Source organism: Primulina tabacum, chromosome 16, assembly GCF_025594145.1.
Source record: "Primulina tabacum isolate GXHZ01 chromosome 16, ASM2559414v2, whole genome shotgun sequence".
Taxonomy (NCBI): domain Eukaryota; kingdom Viridiplantae; phylum Streptophyta; class Magnoliopsida; order Lamiales; family Gesneriaceae; genus Primulina; species Primulina tabacum.
The window spans coordinates 890,886-912,149 of NC_134565.1; the positions used below are offsets into that span (position 1 = coordinate 890,886).

Here is a 21,264-nt window from a genome sequence, read left to right on the forward strand (position 1 = left end):
TTATTTTTATTGTCAAATATTTAAGATCATTTTTAAATGTTATTTCGAGATTGCGAAGCTTTTATTCAATTAAAAAAAAAATGTCTAGTAGAATTTTGAAAATGAGCGAGACGTTTCAAGTTACCTTCCGCAACTACCTCAGTTTAACTTATTGATATTGACCAACAAGATTCGAGAATCAGATTGTCACCAAACTGAACTCAAAAATTCGATAAGACCAATATTAATTGAGAGTGTTTATTCAACCCCCCTTCTAAACACTCTTGACACGTCAATCGATCCTATCATAGGGTTATACGTGTACTGAATTTGGGCACTACAGATCGTGAATCGAGAAATGTGAGCATGTAGAATGGAAAATGTTTTACATTTGATGCGAGCCATCGTGTTTAAGAAAGATGCATGGACGGTGATCAGAGAAATGGAACGATTATTTACAAGCACAACACTGCTAAAATTAAACCGATATTGAACAGAACATTTTCTAGTCTCAATGCTCAAACGGGTCTCAGCTGTGGTTCCAATTTGCCATAAAAAGACATCAACACATGTGAAAAAGATTCCAAAAAATACTTTCATCCTGCTGTTTAGCCTGATCATGAAGAAAATACTGAGCAAGGATAGAATGAGACTGATATTCGATAAAACATACATTTGGAAGAATACATGACGAAGTAGAAAAATATGTCTGCAGCATGCAAGGTCATCCAATACTTGTAAACAATAAAACCATATGAGAACTGACAATAATTAAAAATATTTTTTAAAAAAATTAACAGTGGGAATTTGGTTAAATATTTTTAAAAAATCAGTTAATTATGTTTGGTTTGGGCGTATATTTATTTTTAAAACAAAATAAATTATAATTTTGGCTTGACCCCATCTTCTTCTTCCCTGTAAAGTGTAGGAGAAGTTAATTTTTGAGGGATGATTTTGAATGCAGAAACGTTAGAGAGAACAGCTCAAGGAATTTCTACTCCCATATATTGATTTCTATTAAATATTAAATATTTCCAGACATTGATGAGTAAGTAACTTCAACTAGGGAGCTATCCCCATGGCCACGACTCTCTTCCGCCGCAATTACGCCACCAAGTACATCGGGAAAGTCGTCAAATCAACCAGCGACGGTCGCTTTTCCGCCGTCGAAGTCTCCGTCCCCACCACTCCGCTCTCCGATGTTCGCGGCCACCTCCTCCCCCGCCGTGACCTCATCTGCAAGGTCGCTCAGATTCTCCAGTCAAAATCTGCTGCGTCTTCACCCGACCCCTTTCTAGATCTCTCCGAATTCCTGCAAACCCTCAGCATTCCATTGACACCCTCCGAAGCTTCCGAAATACTCAAATCTCTCAAATCCCCGACCCTGGCCCTGGAATTCTTCCACTTCTGCTCCTCCAAGATCTCCAACTTTCGACACGATGCTTTCACTTTCAATCGAATTTTGTTGATTCTGTCAAATTCATCTCTTCCCGACAGGATTGATAAATTAAAAGAAATCTTAGAGCTGATGGGGAAGACGGGGAAACCTGGAAATATCTCCACAGTCAATATATTGATCGGTGCTTTTGATGGTGCGGATGGAGTGGAGAAATGCTTGGATATGGTGACGAAATGGGACTTGAAGTTTACGAGTTATACATACAAGTGCCTGCTGCAGGCTTATTTGAGGGGTAATAATTTGGGTAAAGCCATTGAGGTTTACACGGAAATGCGGAGGAAAGGATGGAAATTGGATATTTTTAGCTACAACATGCTTCTTCATGCCCTAGCCATAGAAGAAAAGGTTAGATTTAATTGCTCACTTTTCTTCTTTTTTATGTAGTTTTCAGTTTCATGGTCAGGATTAATAGCTCAAGTTTGGATTTTTACGCTCTTGAGTTCTGGAAGATAAGAAGCAAATAAAGCTATTTGGCATATGATTATATTAATTACTTACAAGATTATAGTATTCTTTGATATGCTATAGGTTTAAAAACCCAATTTTGCTTCGAGCTAATGAGGATATGCTATAGGTTTGAAAACCCCATCTTGCATCGAACTAATGAGGATATAAGCCTTACTAAATGTCTTAATGTATTTGTTTTCGAGGTAATTATGGTACATTGTTTGATAGTTTTACTTTTTGTGTGAAATGTGATCTTTTATGGTGTTGGGTTTTAGCTATCTTCAAGCTAATAGTCTGATGCGCTGCAGAATCTTGCCAGGTTGAGCAGGCTTTCAAGGTGTTTGAAGACATGAAACGGAAGCATTGTGAACCTGATGGGTATACCTATACCATTCTAGTGAGGACTATTGGTAAGTTGGGGAAGGCGAATGAGGCATTAGCTTTATTTGATGAAATGCTGTCCAAGGGTTGTAAACCCAATTCCATGAGTTATAATACCATTATCGAGGCACTAGTCAAGGGCCGAATGGTTGACAAAACTTTGATTCTCTTCTCCAAGATGGTGGAGAACAATTGCCGGCCTAATGAGTTTACATACAGTCTCGTTCTCAATGTTCTGGCTGCAGAAGGGAAGCTTGGTAGACTGGATGAGGTTGTGGAGGTATCGAATAAGTACATGAATAAGTCAATCTATGCCTACCTTGTGAGAACACTAAGCAAGCTAGGCCACGCAAATGAAGCACATAGGTTATTTTGTAATATGTGGCGTTTCCATGATAAGGGCGATAGGGATGCCTATCTTTCTATGTTGGAAAGCTTATGCAGTGCCGGAAAAGTGACCGAGGCTATGGATTTGTTACACAGGACTCATGAAAAGGGAATAACCACAGATACCTTCATGTACAACACTGTCTTCTCTGCCCTTGGGAAATCGAAGCAGATATCTCATCTTCTTGATCTATATGAGAAGATGAAGCAAAATGGACCAACACCTGACATTTTCACTTACAACATCCTGATTTCTAGCTTTGGTAGGTATGGAAAAGTCGACGAAGCAATTAGCATATTTGAAGATCTTGAGAACAGTGATTACAAGCCTGATCTCGTCACCTACAATTCTTTAATTAATTGCCTCGGAAAGAATGGTGATCTTGATGAAGCCCACATGAGATTCAAAGAAATGCACGAAAGGGGATTGAATCCTGATGTAGTCACGTACAGTACATTAATAGAATGTTTTGGTAAGTCTGATAAAGTTGAGATGGCATATAGCCTGTTGAACAAAATGCTTGCTGAAGGTTGTTGCCCAAATATTGTGACCTACAATATCTTACTCGATTGCCTTGAAAAGAGCGGGAGAACAGCGGAAGCAGTTGATTTGTATGCAAAGATCAAGGAACAGGGCCTGACTCCAGATTCGATCACATATGCTATTCTTGAAAGATTGCAGAGTGGTTCACATAGAATACGTAGAATTCGAAAACAGAATCCGATCACCGGTTGGGTTGTTAGCCCATTAAGGTGATGTTGTTAGCCCATTAAGGTGATGAATGCATCTGACATTCAGTGCAAGATATTCAAAAGAAAACTGCTGGGGAGCACTCCCTGTGCAGGCAGCTTCATTATCTGGATTTATTTCTTGATTCATCTTTGTAGATATTCTGGAACCCAATAACTCCGGCATATTTGGGTGAAATTCGATCTCATTACTTTGTTAACGTAGCATAAGGGCAGATTCAAGATTGAGATTATTGTTTATTTCTGTAGAGCATCAGGATGGTCAGGTTTGCTCTATCGTTTGATGAGCATTATTGCATTTATCAATGCCAAATGACCTGTAAAATATTGTAATTTTACAGAATATTTTAGGAGCTTACGAATATAATTTTTTTACTGGACTTTTTATTATGTTACAAAGTTATTATAATTATAGTATGTATACACACAAAAGTGTTACAAAATATATGTGAAAACTGGTGAACTAATTTTGACTTCTTGTTCCCGGCGATTGTCCGAATTTCAGGTTCCCTCTTATTTTTCACAACAACCTATATAAAATAATGATTAGTAAGTCATGAGGTCGACTAAATAATGAATTTCCAATCATTCATGACAAAATTTAAGAGTTCACATTTACATTTTATTTTTTTATTTTTGTTATTTGTACTTATTTATGAATAAATTTGACAGCTGATTTTATATATAAAATGGAGCATAGATAACACAAAATAAAGCGTAAATATCAACTCTTATTTTCTAATACTTACGTCGTCTTATTACTTTGATATTCTTGTATTCAAATCAAATGATTCGGTTGAGATAATAAGTTTTATTACTTTGATATTATTGGCATATTAATGCTATATGGTTGTATGCTTTTTTATTAATACAAATAAATTTAGTGGAAATACAAAATTATATATTTAAACAAACCGAAAAGTTCAGTTATTTCGGGTAAAATAATTTTTCTAAAAGGTTATAAAATAAATTTATTGATGATCTTTATACATCTTATTAAAATACTTCATATTGATTACTTTCCAAAAAAAAAAATTATGTACATCATATTGATCCAAATGGAGATATTTACAAAAAAATTAATAATTATGTTTAGACATTATGTGTATATATAATTTTAATATCCATTTCCGTAATGCAACTATACAAAAAATAATAATTATGAATAATAAATAACTCGTGTGTATATATAATTTTTATATGATATATATCCATTATGTTTATTTTCGTATTTATCAATGACTTTCACAATCAAATATTAAATAAGATGAAATATATCCAAATTATATATTCAATAGATGATTGTTATTTCATATGTACATAGAACATGATACAACAGTATATTAAAAATTTAACTAAATGATATACTAAAAAACAAAAACCCATTATCGCTACACGAATAAATTTTTTTAAAAAAAAATCCATGGTGTTTTGCCATAATTTTAGATTAAGAACAGATTTAAAACTTGGATAAGATTCAGATAATCCTTACGTGCTTCTAATTCTCAGTTTATTAATTAATTTCAAAATATATAGTAGTAAATATAATACACACATATATGTATATACACACAAAATTATCACATTCTTCCGTATCCTTTGAACAACCGTCAAACGTCCCCCAATTTCTCCTCAATCTCTCTCTTTCGCGGTGTCCGGATTGGAGAATACTAGGGTTTTGTCGATCTTTCGATTCAGTGTCCTGCTTTCTCTTTTAGGTTTAATTTGTTATATTGTTTAGGGTTTCTGCTCTTGGTTTCGCATTCGGCCGATTTTGAAATTACAGCTTTCGGGTTGAATGTGTCATGAGATCTAGATTTTTTAATTGCTTGATTTTCCGGTTTGAAGGGTTCGATATCTCGAATTTCATGGTTTCCCCCCCTTATTTCGTAGGCGATCGACTACTCTGAATTCTCTTGCTCCGGGTTGAGTTGTTGCCTCCGCGGTCGTTCTTTTTTTCGGCGTGAACTGAGTTTTAACTCTCTTAAGCGGCTAAATTTGGAGCCAAGTGTTCTGTTTTTGTCGTCGCAGAATATAGTGGTGACTTGGATTTTGTTTCCCTTATTAGGTTTCAGTCTTCAATCTCCATGCATTAGTGTTTTCTTTTTTATGTCTTTCTTTTCTTCACTTATAGGTTTATATAAGGTTGAGGGTTAGGCTTAGTTAGAGTTTAGTGATATGGTTGGATCAGATGGTTTAAACGGTTCACCGTCTGCGTTACTGGAGCAAAAGCAGCCGCCTAAACAATGGGGAGTGACGAGACCTTTGTCTCTCGCGGGACCGATCGAAGCTGATGTTCAGAGAAACACGGGGTTGGAGAAGGTCGGACATATGATGATGCAGTTGCCACAATCTTTTATTCCAAACCTAAAGTAGCTGTTTGTTTTCCTGTAATTTTCTGTGAATTTTCTCTTTATTTGGACTTCAGTTTTTGGTAGATTCAGGACTGTTTGAGAGTGCAGAAGAAGCTTCCAAGAGGGAAATTGTTCTGTGTCGGCTTAAACAGGTATCCAGAAGTCGTTTTTATTTATTTGTCCTAAATCCTAATACTGAGCAGATAGACTTCACTCTTGTGGTGAGAGGATATTTTGTAGTCAGCGAAATTGGGTAGCTTACGCTGATGTGTACTGATTTGACTACTCTTATGATAAGTCATAGCAAATAAAATTACACATGATGAGCTGAAATATGTAAGGGTGTCTGTTGTTATGACTGAGGCTCATAATTTTTATACATACAATTCACTTATTTGATATGAGATATTTTTGGCTGCTAGTTAATATCTTCAAAGTTCAAATGGTCTAATTCATTTCGGACCCCCACTAATTCCTTCCTGATCCATTTCACATTCAGCTAATGTGGCTTATGTCAAGGCGTTGATTAGCTACAAAGACTATCATACAAAGATCTTTTCTTGTTTGCACCATTGATTTTGCCGTTGATTGAATCCATGATGTCTACAATTATATATCCACTAAATCATCAATTGAGACAATAATAGATTTTGAATATAGGATCTTGGATATGACTTTTTAAGGTTGCCATGATGCTATCTATTTGTGTGTTTTGTTACAGAATTATGGAATGCACCTGGCATTCTGTTTTTGTAAATGCATATATTAGTGATGACAGAGACATGTCTTCTCGCAAGCTTGACAGTAACTTAATCTTTCGATAGTTTTCTCTAATACTCTTGTATTCTTTTGTCAAACTGATACTCTTCTGCTCTTTATTCTCACACAGATTGTGAAAGATTGGGTGAAAGAACTTACTCGCTTGAGAGGATACACGGATCAAATGGTGGAAGATGCCAATGCTTTAATTTTTACTTTTGGTTCTTACAGACTTGGGGTGAGGAGTTTTATTTACCTATTTTCATTCTATTCATCGATTTTGGGGTAAATTGAACTTTAATTTTCATCTGATACGAGGTTTTTGTTGTGGCTGCATTCATGTCAAGAAATGCTCCCATAGTATGCACATTTATCGAACACACACAATCATATAAGGGTTGAATTATTTTAATTTTTTGTTAAATTTGCAGATTTTTTTTCCAGTTTGAAATTTAAAATGTGTGTGCATTGATTTTGAGAGAAGATTTCTTCCAACACCGATTCAATAGAACATATGATAACTGAATAGTTTCATTGTTATTAATTTTTTCCGGAAGGATTAAGGGTACCTTCGTGCCCTGTTTTCACCAATGTTATGTGATGGTTGTTTAAGAGGCTTTGTGAGTGTTTTAGGGTTGGAAGATGGTGTTTGTTGAATTCTTGTGCATGTTTGCCGCTCTTTGTTTATTGAATACAGCGGGTTATGCCTTGCTGGAAGATGCTTCTCATGTTATGAATAGGACAGCTGTTTTATCGTAAGAATACTCTATTTCAACTTGGACCATACCTTTACTTGAAGACTAGTGTGGACACCACTTCCTGCAACAATGTTTATCGTATGTCTGACTTGTATTTATACTTGTGGTTTATTTTTCCTTCTCCTTGTACACATTTCTTAGCTTTTTAATTGTTTTTTACATTTTTTCAGTTTTCGGAGTTCTGCTTTCTTGTCAATTTTTGTTTTTTATTTTTTACCTACAGTTCTCTCTCTCTTTTCATGTTCTCCTTTTTCTTTGTGAAGCTTTTAGTTAATGATAAGTTGTTTTTAGCCTTTTTCGTGTTTTCCTTTTTCTTTGTGAAGCTTTTAGTCTGTTTTAACTTATTTTTGGCGTATATTTTTTTTTGCAGGTGCATGGCCCTGGAGCTGATATTGATACTTTGTGTGTTGGGCCATCCTATGTTACTCGTGAGGTACTCTTTTACTCACACTTTCTATTCTGGACCTGGTCAATGTGGTTTAAACCTCTACTGATGGATTGTTGGCTTCCCAGGAGGATTTCTTTTACGTTCTCCATAACATTTTAGCTGACATGGAAGAGGTTACTGAACTCCAACCAGTACCTGATGCTCACGTCCCGGTTATGAAGTTCAAGTTTGATGGAATATCGATTGATCTTCTCTATGCAAGTATTTCTCTCTTGGTTGTTCCAGAGGTAACTGTTTTCAGAAATTAGCACCCCCGACCTTGTTTCAGTTTCTTTTCTTGTCTATGTTGTTATTTACTATCGATACAATCTTCTCTCCGACCCCTCACTCGTGTTTATCTTTTTCCTAAACATTATTTAATTACTGGGTTTGGTACACTCTAATCACCTCCCCACAATTTTTATCCCCAGGTCTGTTAAGGAAGTTTTGCTCTGTTTCAACTGATTAGTATGTCAAGTGTTCATAAATGACTTCTAGTTGTTCTTATGATTAAAGTTAAAGGTATAGAAATAGAATGAATTGGCGTCTAAAATTAGTTGGAATGGTGTTGTGCACATGGAGCGGCATTATGTCTGCACAACCTTAATATTATCATTACTTGACTGCTTTTTTCTTATTTGGTGTGCATGTTTTTGTTGTATAAAATGTCTATTGCTTTGATAGACTTTGAACGTCCTTCACTTCATGCCGTGCTCACTGGTCCAACTTAGAATAGATTTTATGTGTTAATCAACATTTTCTTACTTGACAATAATCTCCTACAGGATTTAGATATCTCAAATATATCTGTACTGCAAAACATAGACGAACCCACTGTACGGAGTCTCAACGGCTGCCGTGTAGCAGATCAAATTCTCAAGCTTGTTCCAAATGTTGAGGTGCTTTTAGCATAACGACAGCCCGTTTATGCATATGTTCTGTTGTTTCATAATTGGCTTATGTGATGCTCAGTGTCTTGTACTTTTTAGAACTTCCGGACTACACTGCGGTGCCTAAAGTTCTGGGCTAAGAGGCGTGGTGTTTATTCAAATGTGAGTTGATTATTTGGTTTTGTTATTATCGATTTAACCTATCCATTAGTTTTTTTGTGGATAACTTGTTTTAACTTTGTTTTTCAGGTGACGGGGTTTCTCGGTGGTGTAAACTGGGCCCTACTTGTTGCTCGGTTGTGTCAATTTTACCCCAAGGCAAATCCCAGTATGCTAGTCTCTCGGTTTTTCAGAGTATATACACAGTGGCGTTGGCCAAATCCTGTAATGCTGTGTGAAATTGATGATGACGAACTTGGATTTTCTGTATGGGATCCTCGAAGGAATCATTGGGATCGAAATCATCTAATGCCTATTATAACCCCTGCGTACCCTTGCATGAATTCTAGTTATAATGTTTCAGCTAGTACTCTCCGGGTTATGAATGAACAGTTCCAGTTTGGTAAAAAAATTTGTGAGGTAGATAGTGTTCAGCCTGTTTAGTCGTCTTTTTTAACAGCTTTTTACAAGTATTACTACTGATTAAATATTTGCCATTGATGGCAATTACAGGATATTGAGCTGAATAAAACACAATGGAATACTTTATTCAAGCCATTTTTATTCTTTGAAAGCTACAAGAACTACCTTCAGGTTGATATTGTGGCTGCTGATCTTGATGACTTACGTGCTTGGAGGGGCTGGGTAGAATCCCGTCTGAGACAGCTGACTTTAATGGTAATCTGTCTTGTGGATATTGTTTTATTGTACTGATTGAATTGATATTACTTTATAGTTAACTAGCTCTTTTATTAGGACTTGTATGGGTAATCTTTGGTGGTGCCCTCTTCTCTTATGGTTTTAACTTATGTGCAGATTGAGCGGGACACCTCTGGGAAATTACAATGTCATCCTTATCCACATGATCATGTGGACTCTTCTAAGCCATGTGCTCATTGCGCTTTTTTTACGGGATTGCAAAGAAAGCAAGGAGAAGAGGTGGTTCAAGAAGGTCAACAGTTTGATATTCGCAAGACTGTTGACGAGTTTAGGCATCAAATAAATTCTTACTTGTACTGGAAACCCGGAATGGAAATATACGTTTCTCATATTCGTAGAAAGCAAATTCCCTCTTATGTATTTGCAGAGGGCTACAAAAGAAGCCGACATATGAGGCCCATGAGTCAGCAACAGGTTTGTAAGGTTTCATCTGAAGATGGTGAATCTTGCCAGTCTCGATCTGCTGAAGGAGTTCTAAAACGAAAAAGGGGGTTTGATGAGTCCGAGTTAGATGAGAATCAAAAGAAAAGATGCCCGATTAGCCCGCATAATCGAGAGTCGGTGTCTCCTGAACTTATTTGTACAAAAAGTTCTGGGACCTTGAAACAGTGGCCCTTGAATCAGCAACAGCTTGGTGAGATATCAAATGAAGGTCGTGAATATTGCATGTCTGGATTTGCTGAAAGAGTCCTAAAACAGAAGATAGAGGTTAATGAGTCCGAGTTGGAGGATAATCGAAAGAAAAGACACTCAATTAGCTCTCAGAATGGAGATTTGATGTCTCCTGAAATTACTTTGAAAAGCACTGGTGCTCTGAGAGAGTCTGCAGAAGATACCCCAATAACATCAAGGGTGACGTGCTCTGGATTAAATGGGAAGCAGCAGCAACCTAAGAATGAAGATGAAGAAGTTGATGCAAGTATGATAAAATCAAACCAAGGGATGCTCTCTGCTGAAAATTCTGAGGATGCCTTCATTTCCAGTTCCAGTTCCAGTTCCAGTACCTCTCACTCTGCATGCAGTATTGATTGTAACTCGGAGATCAATAATCATGGACCTGCAATGGATGCTTCGTACGAGGATAATAAACCACTGGTTTTTGATAATGGGCGTGAAGTTGGTGCTTGTGTTTTGGGTGGAGTGCAGGAGGAGTTGGAGGTTTTGGATTTAAGTTCACTTTTCCCAGTTTCTATACTACATCTGTTGCACACCTTTTCATTTTCTTTATTACTTCCTGTAGCATGGTCTGAGCGATGGTTACAGCTTTGTGAAGTACATATCTTATTTATAGTTCGCGCCACACTATTTAATGTTTTCCATTGCTTTTTGTTTTTGTGAAGCCTGGTACCGTGCTTGGAATGGTGCTCAAATCTGGGGATGGTGTTGTACCAGAACCGGTTCGGAAGAATGTGATGAGGCATGCCCAAACAATTTCTTTGCTCTTACCTCTTAATAATCATTATCATCTTATTTGTTTTAAGCTGCTTCGTCTTGGTTCCCTTTTGCCATATTTGCAGCAGGCTAAGTCTTACTTCAACTGCCTGAATCGGCGACCTATCTTCATGCGACTGAAAGCCGGCAGCTCAGGTAAGTGTCGCGTTCTATGCTGGCTTTCATCTCTTTTATTTCCAGGCAAGGTTGTGCGAGCCAAAGTCGGCTAGCTTAAGCAGCCAGCAAATCTGTGTGTATAATTTGAAGCTTCTAAACCATGCTGTGGCATGGAAGTATCTATCCTCTGCTCTGGAAAGATTTTAATGAGACTGACCTTAATTAATCTCTCCGGTTGTGTTTATTGAGAAATGAGAAATGTTGGTCCGTAGATTTTGAACAAAGGTTCCTAATGTATCTTTTTATCACTCAAAACTTAAACTTGTATAATACTATGATTACATTTTACAGTTTATTTATTTCTCGTCACTTTGATGTGCAAAGCTTGTAGATATAAGTTAGCAATCTAGTGGAATTAGTAACCGAAAAGAAATGGGACCGATACCCCGTTAATGCGTTAAATGGTGCAGCCACACAATTTCTGACCAAAATAATCTAAATTGATGACCTTTCCCTTTTATCATTAACTCACTGAAACTATTTGGGACATACAGTTTTATATTCTCAAATTAAATTATGCGTTTTTAATAGATTTTTAAAAATAAAATCAAATGATGTACCATTAGTTGCAACGACATTACTCAGAATTATGTATGTGAATGTTGAACAAAAATATTATTAATTTTATTTTATAAATAAACACTTGAAAACAATTAACTCTCTCTCCTCATCATCATCATGATTCGTGACATGTATATTGTCCACAGAAAAAATGGAGAAATAAACAGTTGTTTTTAAAAAAAAAAAATATTAAAATACAATTTATAAATTTGTAAAATTGAAAAGGAAAGAGAATTGAAAGAGAACTCTAAAATGCAAAAATTTGTGTGATATGGTTTCAAATGTATTTTGTGAGACGATTTCACGGATCGTATTTTGTGAGACGAGTTTCTTATTTGTGTCATCCATGAAAAAGTATTATTTTTTTTATGTTAAAAATATTATTTTTTATTGTGAATATCGATAAAATTGATCCATCTCACAGATAAAGATTCGTGAGATCGTCTAACAAAAAATATGCACTTCTAAAATACAGAGGTGGATGGCTAAATTATAATATTGGGATTATACATACCAAAAATTAGTTATCTTGGGAAATTAACAGTATAAATAATAGTAATTATATTAAAATTTAATTATTCGAAGGATGGATTTCTCATTACACAACAGAAAGAAAAATATAAAGACAACATATCATATCATAAAGAAAGGACACTGACATTTAACGTAATGTATTCATAACCCTTGGAATATCTCACTGTCGACTAGAACATGTTGTCTTTCCAAACAAGGAAACGTTGGCATTTATACATGCAACTTCATGTTCCTTTTTTATACAGCATCAAGAAAACCTAATAATTTAAAAACAGTTCACTGAGCTCTTTCGGAGAGTTAAAGCAAACTCCAGATAACTACTTTCCTCTGTGCTAAACCATATAATTAACATACAAAAGTCCATAAATAACACAACACAGTCAGTCCCTCCATACAAACTATGTGCTGTATTATCCGAGTTCCTACGCCGTTGCACCGGCTTCAATCTTACACTGTTTATTTCCTACACCTGCAAAGAACTAAAGATCAATTTATAAACCAGGATTATTACCAATAAAAAGATTCACAAAGATCAATGGAAAGTGTGAGGAACTCACTCGACAGAGTAGGGAGTTCGGAACTTTTCAAGACACGCAGTCTCTTCACCGTATATACAAACATGCTGCCAAATGTACACACATCATGTTACTATCAGATTATTAAAAGATTTAAGAAGATTGAAAGCCGAACATGATTCAAGATTTATGAAGTTTGTGTCTTCGCTAGCAGTTTATTTAGTGCATAGAATTTAGGTGCAGAGAAGCCAAAACCAATAGAACTCAGTAGCATAACAAGTGCTCGAACATCAAAAATATAGAATGACATCAGATCAAAGGAGGTAAGATGCTTACTGCCAAGGGACATCACCGACGAGCATCCTGTCGCCTTCATTATCTTCATAAACAAGAGTATATTCACCACTTCCATCCAATAAACCTCCGATAGCCCCTTTCCCTTCGTTTTCCTTATTCTTGATTCCACCAGCGCAAGTATCTCTTTGAACTACAAATGTGAATCAGTCTTTAAGATTTGCGTAATTAAGTAAAGCACATATTTAATTTAAAATGTCATAAACAGTCAAGAATAAGTAATAGGGTAAATTAAGCAGAGATGTAGCTTCAAATACAACACCGGTTTCTCCCCCACAATTATCAATGACAACGCGAATTACCTGCCAGAAGACCTCGAAAGAGTTCATCGACTGCTATGGCAAGCTTTTCATAACTATCATATGCTTTAAGGTCCACTTTCCGTCCAATGGGAATACCATCCATGTTGACCTTCACAAACGGGCTTTTCGGGCAATTGTTGATCTGTTTCTGGTTACTAAGTTTGGTTGAGACATCGGTAGGTGACTCAGAAGCCGTTTTGGAAGAACTGCCACTCACGAGATTCTTTCGAAATGATCGTAAAGGAGGCCATCCCACCACTGGAGCAGGAGCAGGAGCAGTCCTAAATTTGAAATCAATTGATATCAGAATGAAATAAGACAATCTTACCAAGTAAAACGGGGTGAAGTATGCAACAAATTAACAAGCAGGCTCAATAATTTAGTATAATTAGAGGGAATTTTCCGAAAATTTACCATCATTACAATAGCACCATCCGGAAAGTATGCAAAACAAAAGATCTCCTAATCAGGTTCAAATTAGTTGAATGAAATATCAAAGGTTGTAACCACGCCATAAAATTGTCAAATCTTGAATATGCATAATATATAGTCTTTATTAATATGAAGTGAATGCAAATATCTTTCAAGTACCAGACTACTGAAAAAGGCACGTTAAAAACAATTTTTCCAATTAACAAATGAAAAAAAATAAGAAACAGACGAGAGAACCATCAGGAAAGAAAACCAAATCCACTAAACGCATATTGCAACAAGTAAAGCTGATCTTAACCTCTCTATATACAAAGAGAGAAATAAAACGATGGTAAAAGAGGAAAGAAACAAAGCTGGCCACCTTTTCTGAGCACTGTTTGCCAGTGAAAATGCCTTCTTTTCTGCAGACTGCAAATCTACCGCCGCTCTAATGCTACAGGGCTTTGAGGATTCCTTCATGATAGTAACCGGGTCTTGCGGAGCTGATTGAAGATGAAGAAAAGAAGCCATATTTTGATGGTTCCATGGAGATTTCAAGACTGGATTTTGAATAGACGGGTTATTTGCAAATTGATCCAAACACGTATGGTCTCTTCCTTTGGAGATGGTCCAGTCTCCACTTGGTGGTCCAAGCCTTAACTCCAGCTTTTTCTCCTCTGAAAGTCCATGTTTCGTTTCTACTGCACTTTTCACAAGCAACTCCTTCCCTTTAGGAACCATCAAATCCAGTAGCTGAGGACAACCCACATCTTTTTTAGAAAACCCCTCCATATATTTTTCAAGAAACACTGAGTAATGAAACTCTTCTCCACCACAAGCGAGTATTTAACCAGAAAGTAATTTTGCTGGAAGAAAAAACATTAAAAGGACACTTTAAGTAAAACAAATATACAAGATGTAAGATTAACAAGAACCTTAAGAGTTAAGACTACTAGGATAAGAAAAGAAGGGACTATAAGAAACAAAAAACCAACCTTGAAATGCTCAACCAAAGCTCGCACACATGAAAGCCCACACTTTTACATCCGTTACACAGAATCAAAAGGACTAGGTAACCCAAAAAGAACCCCCCTAAGGGCTACACAACAGTTTCAAAGGCTTCAAACAGAGTAATCTTGAGTTTAAAGAAGAATGATTGATTATTCACAAGAAAGACTGAAATATATATCGCAGATACATAACCCTTTCTAAAGAAACCCCAAACTTAATAAACAAAGCAAAAGCACAAAGGCAAATGGAGAGGGCTGTGTTATCTCGCTTCTTAAGGCTTATTCTTTTGTCACGCCTATGTTAGCGTGGTGGATTCTGTGGCTTGTCCCTGTCTCTTCCCACCCCCCTCTCTTTCTCTCTCACATTAATACACAAACACTGTCCCTCTCTACTCTTGCTTTGCTAATTTAGGGTAAAATTTATTTATATCATAATTAATATACCATAACCCATGTCTGTATTCATATAAACATTTGCATGTGTGGAAAAAAAGGCATAGGTACTTGAAATGAAATATATCTAAGGCAAATTTTATTTAGTCGTTAGTTTATCGTATGCTCTTGTTCATTTCTAAAACTATGTTTCTACTTCAACTATGAAGAAAAGTCTACTGATCTCCTGACAAAGCCTCACAAGCTAACAAACACATTGACAATTATGTTAGAACACGTGTCAAGCAATATGTTTGAGTTTTCATTAACTCTTACCTAAATATAATCTTATTTTAATAATATTTTATAATTTTATTTAATTATAACATTTATTTTATATTAAAATATATACACATGCAAACTATATATATAAATTATTTAAATATCCAACAAATATAATGAGATGTGCATCTCAACATAAAATTATGAAATTCGTTAAAAAGTGTACTGCATATTCTAAATTAGTTTGTAGTCGATTTAGCTGCCTAAAATAAGGATAAATGTCATTTGACACTAGTATCATACATTTGTCGATGCACTGATCAATGCTCCCTCGGATTTTTCAAGTAGTTATTACTTATCGAATGGAATAGTATATGATTATGTTGGTACATCATTAGTCCTTAGACCCTAGATTACATGGAGGCTCTGCGTACTAGCATGCAATTTGACTCGTTTACTGACTCTATCGAAAGTCATCAGGTAACGAGGTTGGGTGTAGTTTCAAAATATGTAGAGAGTTAATGCACTGTAGTCGGGAATTCACCGTTCATCTTCGGGTGAAGATATCTTATATGATTTGATGAGTTAATAGTGCAAGGAGTCTTTGACCAGAACTAGATATGTGCATCAGGGAAATGTGTTTTCTTAGTTGCACATATCATGCCGCTATTATTAGTTAAAGATACAACACATGTTATCGAATTCATTTGCAACTCTGAATGTATCAATGGTTGTATATTCGATCAGGATATATGAGTTGAATGGACTGTACTGTACGCTAATCATAACTTAATGTTTTGTAGGCACTATTAGTAATACCTAGAGGATTATGATTTATGATACAATGCTGCTAGATGCTCTTATCATGATTTGATAGATGCAATCAAACTTGAGTTCTGACGTTTTTTATGAAAGGGTTGTTAAATATGATTGGAGCTCATTAGGGCAAATTCGAATAAGAATAAATGTTATTCTAAATCACATGAAGTTGTGAACTCACGGTTAGTTGTATCCCTAAACCATTGAGGTTCACACACGCATATGATTCTGTGTTCCTGTTGAGATAGTCGAAATTAAGGAGTTAATTGAGTAATAAAATAAAAGTTATTTAATTTAAAACATAAATATATATTTGTGTGTGTGGTGTGTGTGTGTGTGTGTATATATATATATATATTATCAAAAGTTAATATTAATTTAATTATGCATGATATTTTTAAGAGTGAAAAATACATATACGAGAGTTTTGAATAATTAAAAAACAGTATGTTGATAAGAGGAGAATCTTGATGGAATTTGAAGTATATGTTTATAAATACAATTAACACATGAAAAACCACAAAACAATTTATCTATCAATTTTTTTTTAATCTCTCCCCCTAACAAAAGTCAATCACCTTCTCCAAACGATTTGACCGACCACGTTCCACCATATCACCATCACCACGCGGAGCCACGCTCATATATACCCGAAAAGATTGTAGAATTTAAAATTTTAGCTCGGACAGAGCCATATTTTTTGCTCCGCTATTGACCATCGACGATGTCGTCCAGTCGCCGCCATATCTCGGATTTCTGAAATTTTGGCAATCAACTCCCAACGCAAACTTTGTATATCTATAATGCAATCTATACGAGAAATACAGTTTATGATAATGGACGAAGAATGAGAAAGATCAGTTCGTAGTAATTTGTAACAAGGGTTGTCTCCGTTTAAACTATGAAATAGTTGGAGATGATGTTATATACATTAAGATAATCTATTTAAAAATACTTTATGAATTGTTTAAATCATACAACACCTCAAAAACATTTAAATGTGAAAATAAAAATTTTTAAACTCCTAAGAAAACAATCTCCAACAAATTGTTAATGTCTCAAACTCGAGACACATTATCATATTAGAGAAACATGCCATTGAGCCAGATGTGACGGGGCCGACATTACAGAAATAATTTTCAAAATAACCGCATTAAACTAAAAAATTTATTATATCGAGAGAGAAAAACAAACAAACCAACCAATCAAAAATGTATTAAATATAATATGATAGTGTTGGGTATTCCGCCTGCTTTGCTTGTCTCGCCGACCATTTTCCCAAATATCCCAACAAAGATATGAACACTCCGTAACTCGGTCAAAAGTCAAACTACATGGATTTCCGCCAGATCAACTCATCCAACGCTTCATAATGAGACACGACTTATTCTTTTTACATTTATCGTTTTTTGTTTTTCACTCTTTTGAAAATCCTTGTTGACATTTCCACCTTTGGAAGCCAATAAAATATGTATATATATATAACATTTAATTACCATAAAAACATTTAAAATATTCCTACTTATTAAGCTTATTATTTGAACCGAAATTAATTTAGATAAATTATATATATATATATATATAAAATATTATGAAGTTTTATATATTCTCTTTTCTTTTAATATACAAAGCATCGTTTTCTTTAATTTTCAAATCAAATTATTGAAAACTCCGAAAATCCGTGGATTGAATTAATAAATGTATCCCCACGCGTGCGGGTGTCACTTTGAAATTAAAAGTACGGCTTCAATAATAAGTTATTTTGTTGACTGAAAAATGGCTGCTCTTTGTTCGTACCACAAATTTTTTAATTAATCTCATCCTTAAAATTCGTTTTCATCAAGAGTTGTACGCCAAGAGACATGATCGCTTTGAACAAACGACAAACGGACAAAATTTGTCTCATTTTTTTCAAGGTTCCATGTTTGTTTTTTTTATATACTTCCATGATGTTTACCTACTCCATTTTTTTTTTCCCATTAAATTTACTTGTTGAATATATATAAAATAAAGATTCATCGAGGAAAACATAATACAGTAACTTACGAATCAGAGCATTTTTTCGCACGGGAATACAAACAAAAAAAAGATCGGACATGGGTAAAATCGTCACAAACTTTATGCAAAAAACCGAACGATAATATTAGGAGTGTGCTACTTAATTGATCATTTTATGGTGAACGGATTAAGATACTCTATTACTTTTATTATAATTGATTTGATCAATAAAAAAGATTAGATTATAAAATTTGCGATTTTAAGAGAGAAACAAGATCCGGTTCTAGCCACGTGTGTATTTGAACGACGAAGGAAAATGGACAAAGATGACGATCACGATGACGTACGAATTAGGTTTGATTCTTTAGGCTGACCTGGATTTTCCCAGTGAGAGACGCCACCCTTCTTGCCACGTGTCAGTCCTTTCTGTTCAACCCCCACTGCACGCTTGCTTGCGCGTGAGATTTGTTCTGTGCTTTTAGATTCCGACCGTCCAAGATGACCCATCCCCGAATCGGCGCTTTAATTAATCTTATCAATGCAACTCATTCCCTACTCTCACGCCTAACGCGTGCATGTGAAAACTCAGCATATAAGATGTAATATATTTGTTACCATCCACCATGCACGATAAATTTGTTAGATCATGCGAGAGCTCGCATAATCCAACGACGATGATGATGTGAATCACTTTATTATTTTTGACGAAAACTTGTGTGAGATGGTCTCACGGATCGTATTTTGTGAAACATATATTTTATTTGGGTCATTTATGAAAAATATTACTTTTTATACTATAAATATTATTTTTATTGTGAATATCGGTAGGGTTGACCCGTCTCACAAATAAATATTCGTGAGACCGTCTCATTAATTTTTTTTACTATGTTATCGACCATTTTTTTTACTGTGTTATCGAAATGTCATTTGTTGAACATATAGGTCTGTGTATTTGATGGAGATTATTTGTATCCGCCTAATTCTTGTTTCTCATCATGACATCTTATTCAAAACTCACAATTAGATATATAATCGATTTCTATTAATAAATAGATATTAATGCTATAGCATGTTTTTGTGAGACGGTCTCACGAATCTTTATCTGTGAGACGTGTCAACTCTGCCGATATTCACAATAAAAAGTAATACTCTTAACATAAAAAGTAATATTTTTTCATGAATGACCCAAATAAAAAATTTATCTCACAAAATACGACTAATAAGACTATCTCACGTAAATTTTTGCCATTAATTAATAACAACAAATGTGTCAAACATGCAATATCGCATGAATCGAGACAATGCTGTAGAATGGGCCTGTGGCGGCGCTATAAAGTTTCATAAACAAAAATATAAATAATTGTTTTTAATTTTTAAAAAATATAAATTAATATATATTGTTCAAGCGCCTCGGTTTTTCGGACATTGGGCATCTCGGGGTTATAAATTTCTCAGAGATCCTCACCGTACAAAGCAATCCAACGGTGACAAATAGTTTCAGAGATGCGGGCGACAAATCAGAAGAGCAACCTGAAGTTTTTTTTAAAAAATAATTTAAATTTTAAATTTTATTTCAAAACTAATTTGAAAAAAAAAAAATTTTGCACAACTAATGCAATCCGCGCTTGGTAAACGCGGACGGTGTCTACGTGGAGCAGCGTCCGAGCCTACCAAGCTCCCACGTGCGCTCCACGTGGGAGCGTCCGCGCCCGCGCTGCTCCACGTCGGAGCATCCGCGCTTACCAAGCGCGGACGCTCCTACGTGGAGCGCCCACGTGTCCCTACTTCATTCATCCAATCCTTACCTTATCGCGCCCACGTGTCCCTACTCCATTCATCCAATCATTATCTTACCCGATTCCTTCTTCGTTCCTTCCCTCCTCTTCTTTCCTCCTCTTATCTTTACTTTGTCATTCTCTCATTCATCGATTTCTCAATTCCGCACCGAAATTTTTTTTGACAAAGTTGAGAAGATCTAGAGCATAGTTCAGAATTGCAGATAATCGAAATCCAGAAGATCCCAGTGTCCTCTATTTACAAGCGACACATATGTCATTAAGCGTGTCTTCGTTAACAGTTGATGATATTGTCAAAGTGAAGAGGTCAGACCATTTGATTTGGAAGTTGTATACTGATAATTATTTACACAGGCGTGTACTCGCATATTTAAATCATATGGGTTTTTATGGAGTTTTAGAATGTGGCTCTCAAGTTCTTGATAATCATTTGATTACTGCGCTTGTTGAACGTTGGCGACGCAAGACACATACGTTTCATTTTACATGTGGTGAAACAACAGTGACATTACAAGATGTTTCAATAATTTGGGGACTAACAATTGATGGTGAAGCAGTAACTGGAGTAGATGTGTCACATAGAGTTGAGGAATGACAACACATATGTTTGGATATGTTGGGATTTTTGCCAGCTTCAAATTATTTGAAAGGTGGTCATCTATCTATGACTGCACTACACGATCATTGTATATCTAACATTGTTAATGATGAAACTTCAGAAGTAGATGTTGTGAAATTTACTCGTTATGTTGCGTTAATGATTATTGGAGGAATAATGTTCACTGACTACCAAGGAGGGTCAGCTAGACTTATATTTTTGCAACTGCTACGAGATGTTGATAACGTGAAGTCTTATAGTTGGGTTAGTGCAGTTTTAGCATTTCTATACCGTGAGTTGTGTAACGCGTCACGTATAGAGAAGACTACAATAGCTGGACCTTTATATGTCCTGCAGGTATCATTAATGTGATGTGAATATTTAACATAATATTTTGGTTAAATTTGTTAAATTTTTTTATTATTATAAGTAGGTATGGGCATGGAGCAGGATTAAATGTGTTAACCCCGATCGAAATGGGTTAACATTAGTTGTACCTCTCGTTGATCCGGATGCTTTCATCCCAGTTTCTCCATATGGTGCACGATAATGTTTAAAATTTATGGTGGTAATATCATATATATCTTGTATATTTTGTTGATATGTATTTGTTTTTTTTTTTTTATAATTGTAG

The 21,264-nt window shown here is 35.4% G+C and overlaps 3 protein-coding genes across 10 annotated transcripts; 2 read left to right on the forward strand and 1 right to left on the reverse strand.

Annotated features, from left to right (window-relative positions):
• The first annotated feature begins 951 nt into the window (after positions 1 to 951).
• LOC142529685 (pentatricopeptide repeat-containing protein At1g51965, mitochondrial) lies at positions 952 to 3,410 on the forward strand. The gene is made up of 2 exons (XM_075635292.1): positions 952 to 1,783; positions 2,205 to 3,410. Exons 1-2 carry the CDS (start codon positions 1,058 to 1,060, stop codon positions 3,408 to 3,410), a joined length of 1,932 nt encoding a protein of 643 aa, XP_075491407.1. The 5' UTR covers positions 952 to 1,057.
• A 1,556-nt stretch (positions 3,411 to 4,966) lies between these two features.
• Positions 4,967 to 11,387, forward strand: LOC142529291 (nuclear poly(A) polymerase 4-like). 7 transcript variants are annotated; one of them, XR_012815873.1, is made up of 12 exons: positions 4,967 to 5,443; positions 5,538 to 5,725; positions 5,832 to 5,909; positions 6,647 to 6,754; positions 7,645 to 7,707; positions 7,788 to 7,949; positions 8,487 to 8,600; positions 8,691 to 8,753; positions 8,841 to 9,170; positions 9,264 to 9,428; positions 9,567 to 10,887; positions 10,988 to 11,387. XR_012815873.1 is itself a non-coding variant. In XM_075634792.1 (12 exons), the coding sequence occupies exons 1-12, from the start codon at positions 5,582 to 5,584 to the stop codon at positions 11,013 to 11,015; spliced, it is 2,394 nt and encodes a 797-aa protein (XP_075490907.1). In that variant the 5' UTR covers positions 4,967 to 5,581; the 3' UTR covers positions 11,016 to 11,387. The 7 variants fall into 7 exon arrangements, 2 of the variants coding, with proteins under 2 accessions (XP_075490907.1, XP_075490908.1); XR_012815874.1 differs by having other exon boundaries at positions 4,967 to 5,121; positions 5,297 to 5,725; XM_075634792.1 differs by having other exon boundaries at positions 4,967 to 5,725; positions 9,567 to 10,628; positions 10,811 to 10,887.
• An 895-nt stretch (positions 11,388 to 12,282) lies between these two features.
• LOC142529637 (auxin-responsive protein IAA26-like) lies at positions 12,283 to 15,112 on the reverse strand. Of its 2 annotated transcripts, none has more exons than XM_075635215.1 (6): positions 14,751 to 15,112; positions 14,138 to 14,621; positions 13,345 to 13,625; positions 13,025 to 13,175; positions 12,731 to 12,795; positions 12,283 to 12,652 (listed from the first exon to the last, which is right to left on the reverse strand). In XM_075635215.1, exons 2-6 carry the CDS (start codon positions 14,545 to 14,547, stop codon positions 12,630 to 12,632), a joined length of 930 nt encoding a protein of 309 aa, XP_075491330.1. In that variant the 5' UTR covers positions 14,548 to 14,621; positions 14,751 to 15,112; the 3' UTR covers positions 12,283 to 12,629. The 2 variants fall into 2 exon arrangements, with proteins under 2 accessions (XP_075491330.1, XP_075491329.1); XM_075635214.1 differs by having other exon boundaries at positions 12,283 to 12,642; positions 14,751 to 15,110.
• Between the last annotated feature and the right edge of the window lie 6,152 nt (positions 15,113 to 21,264).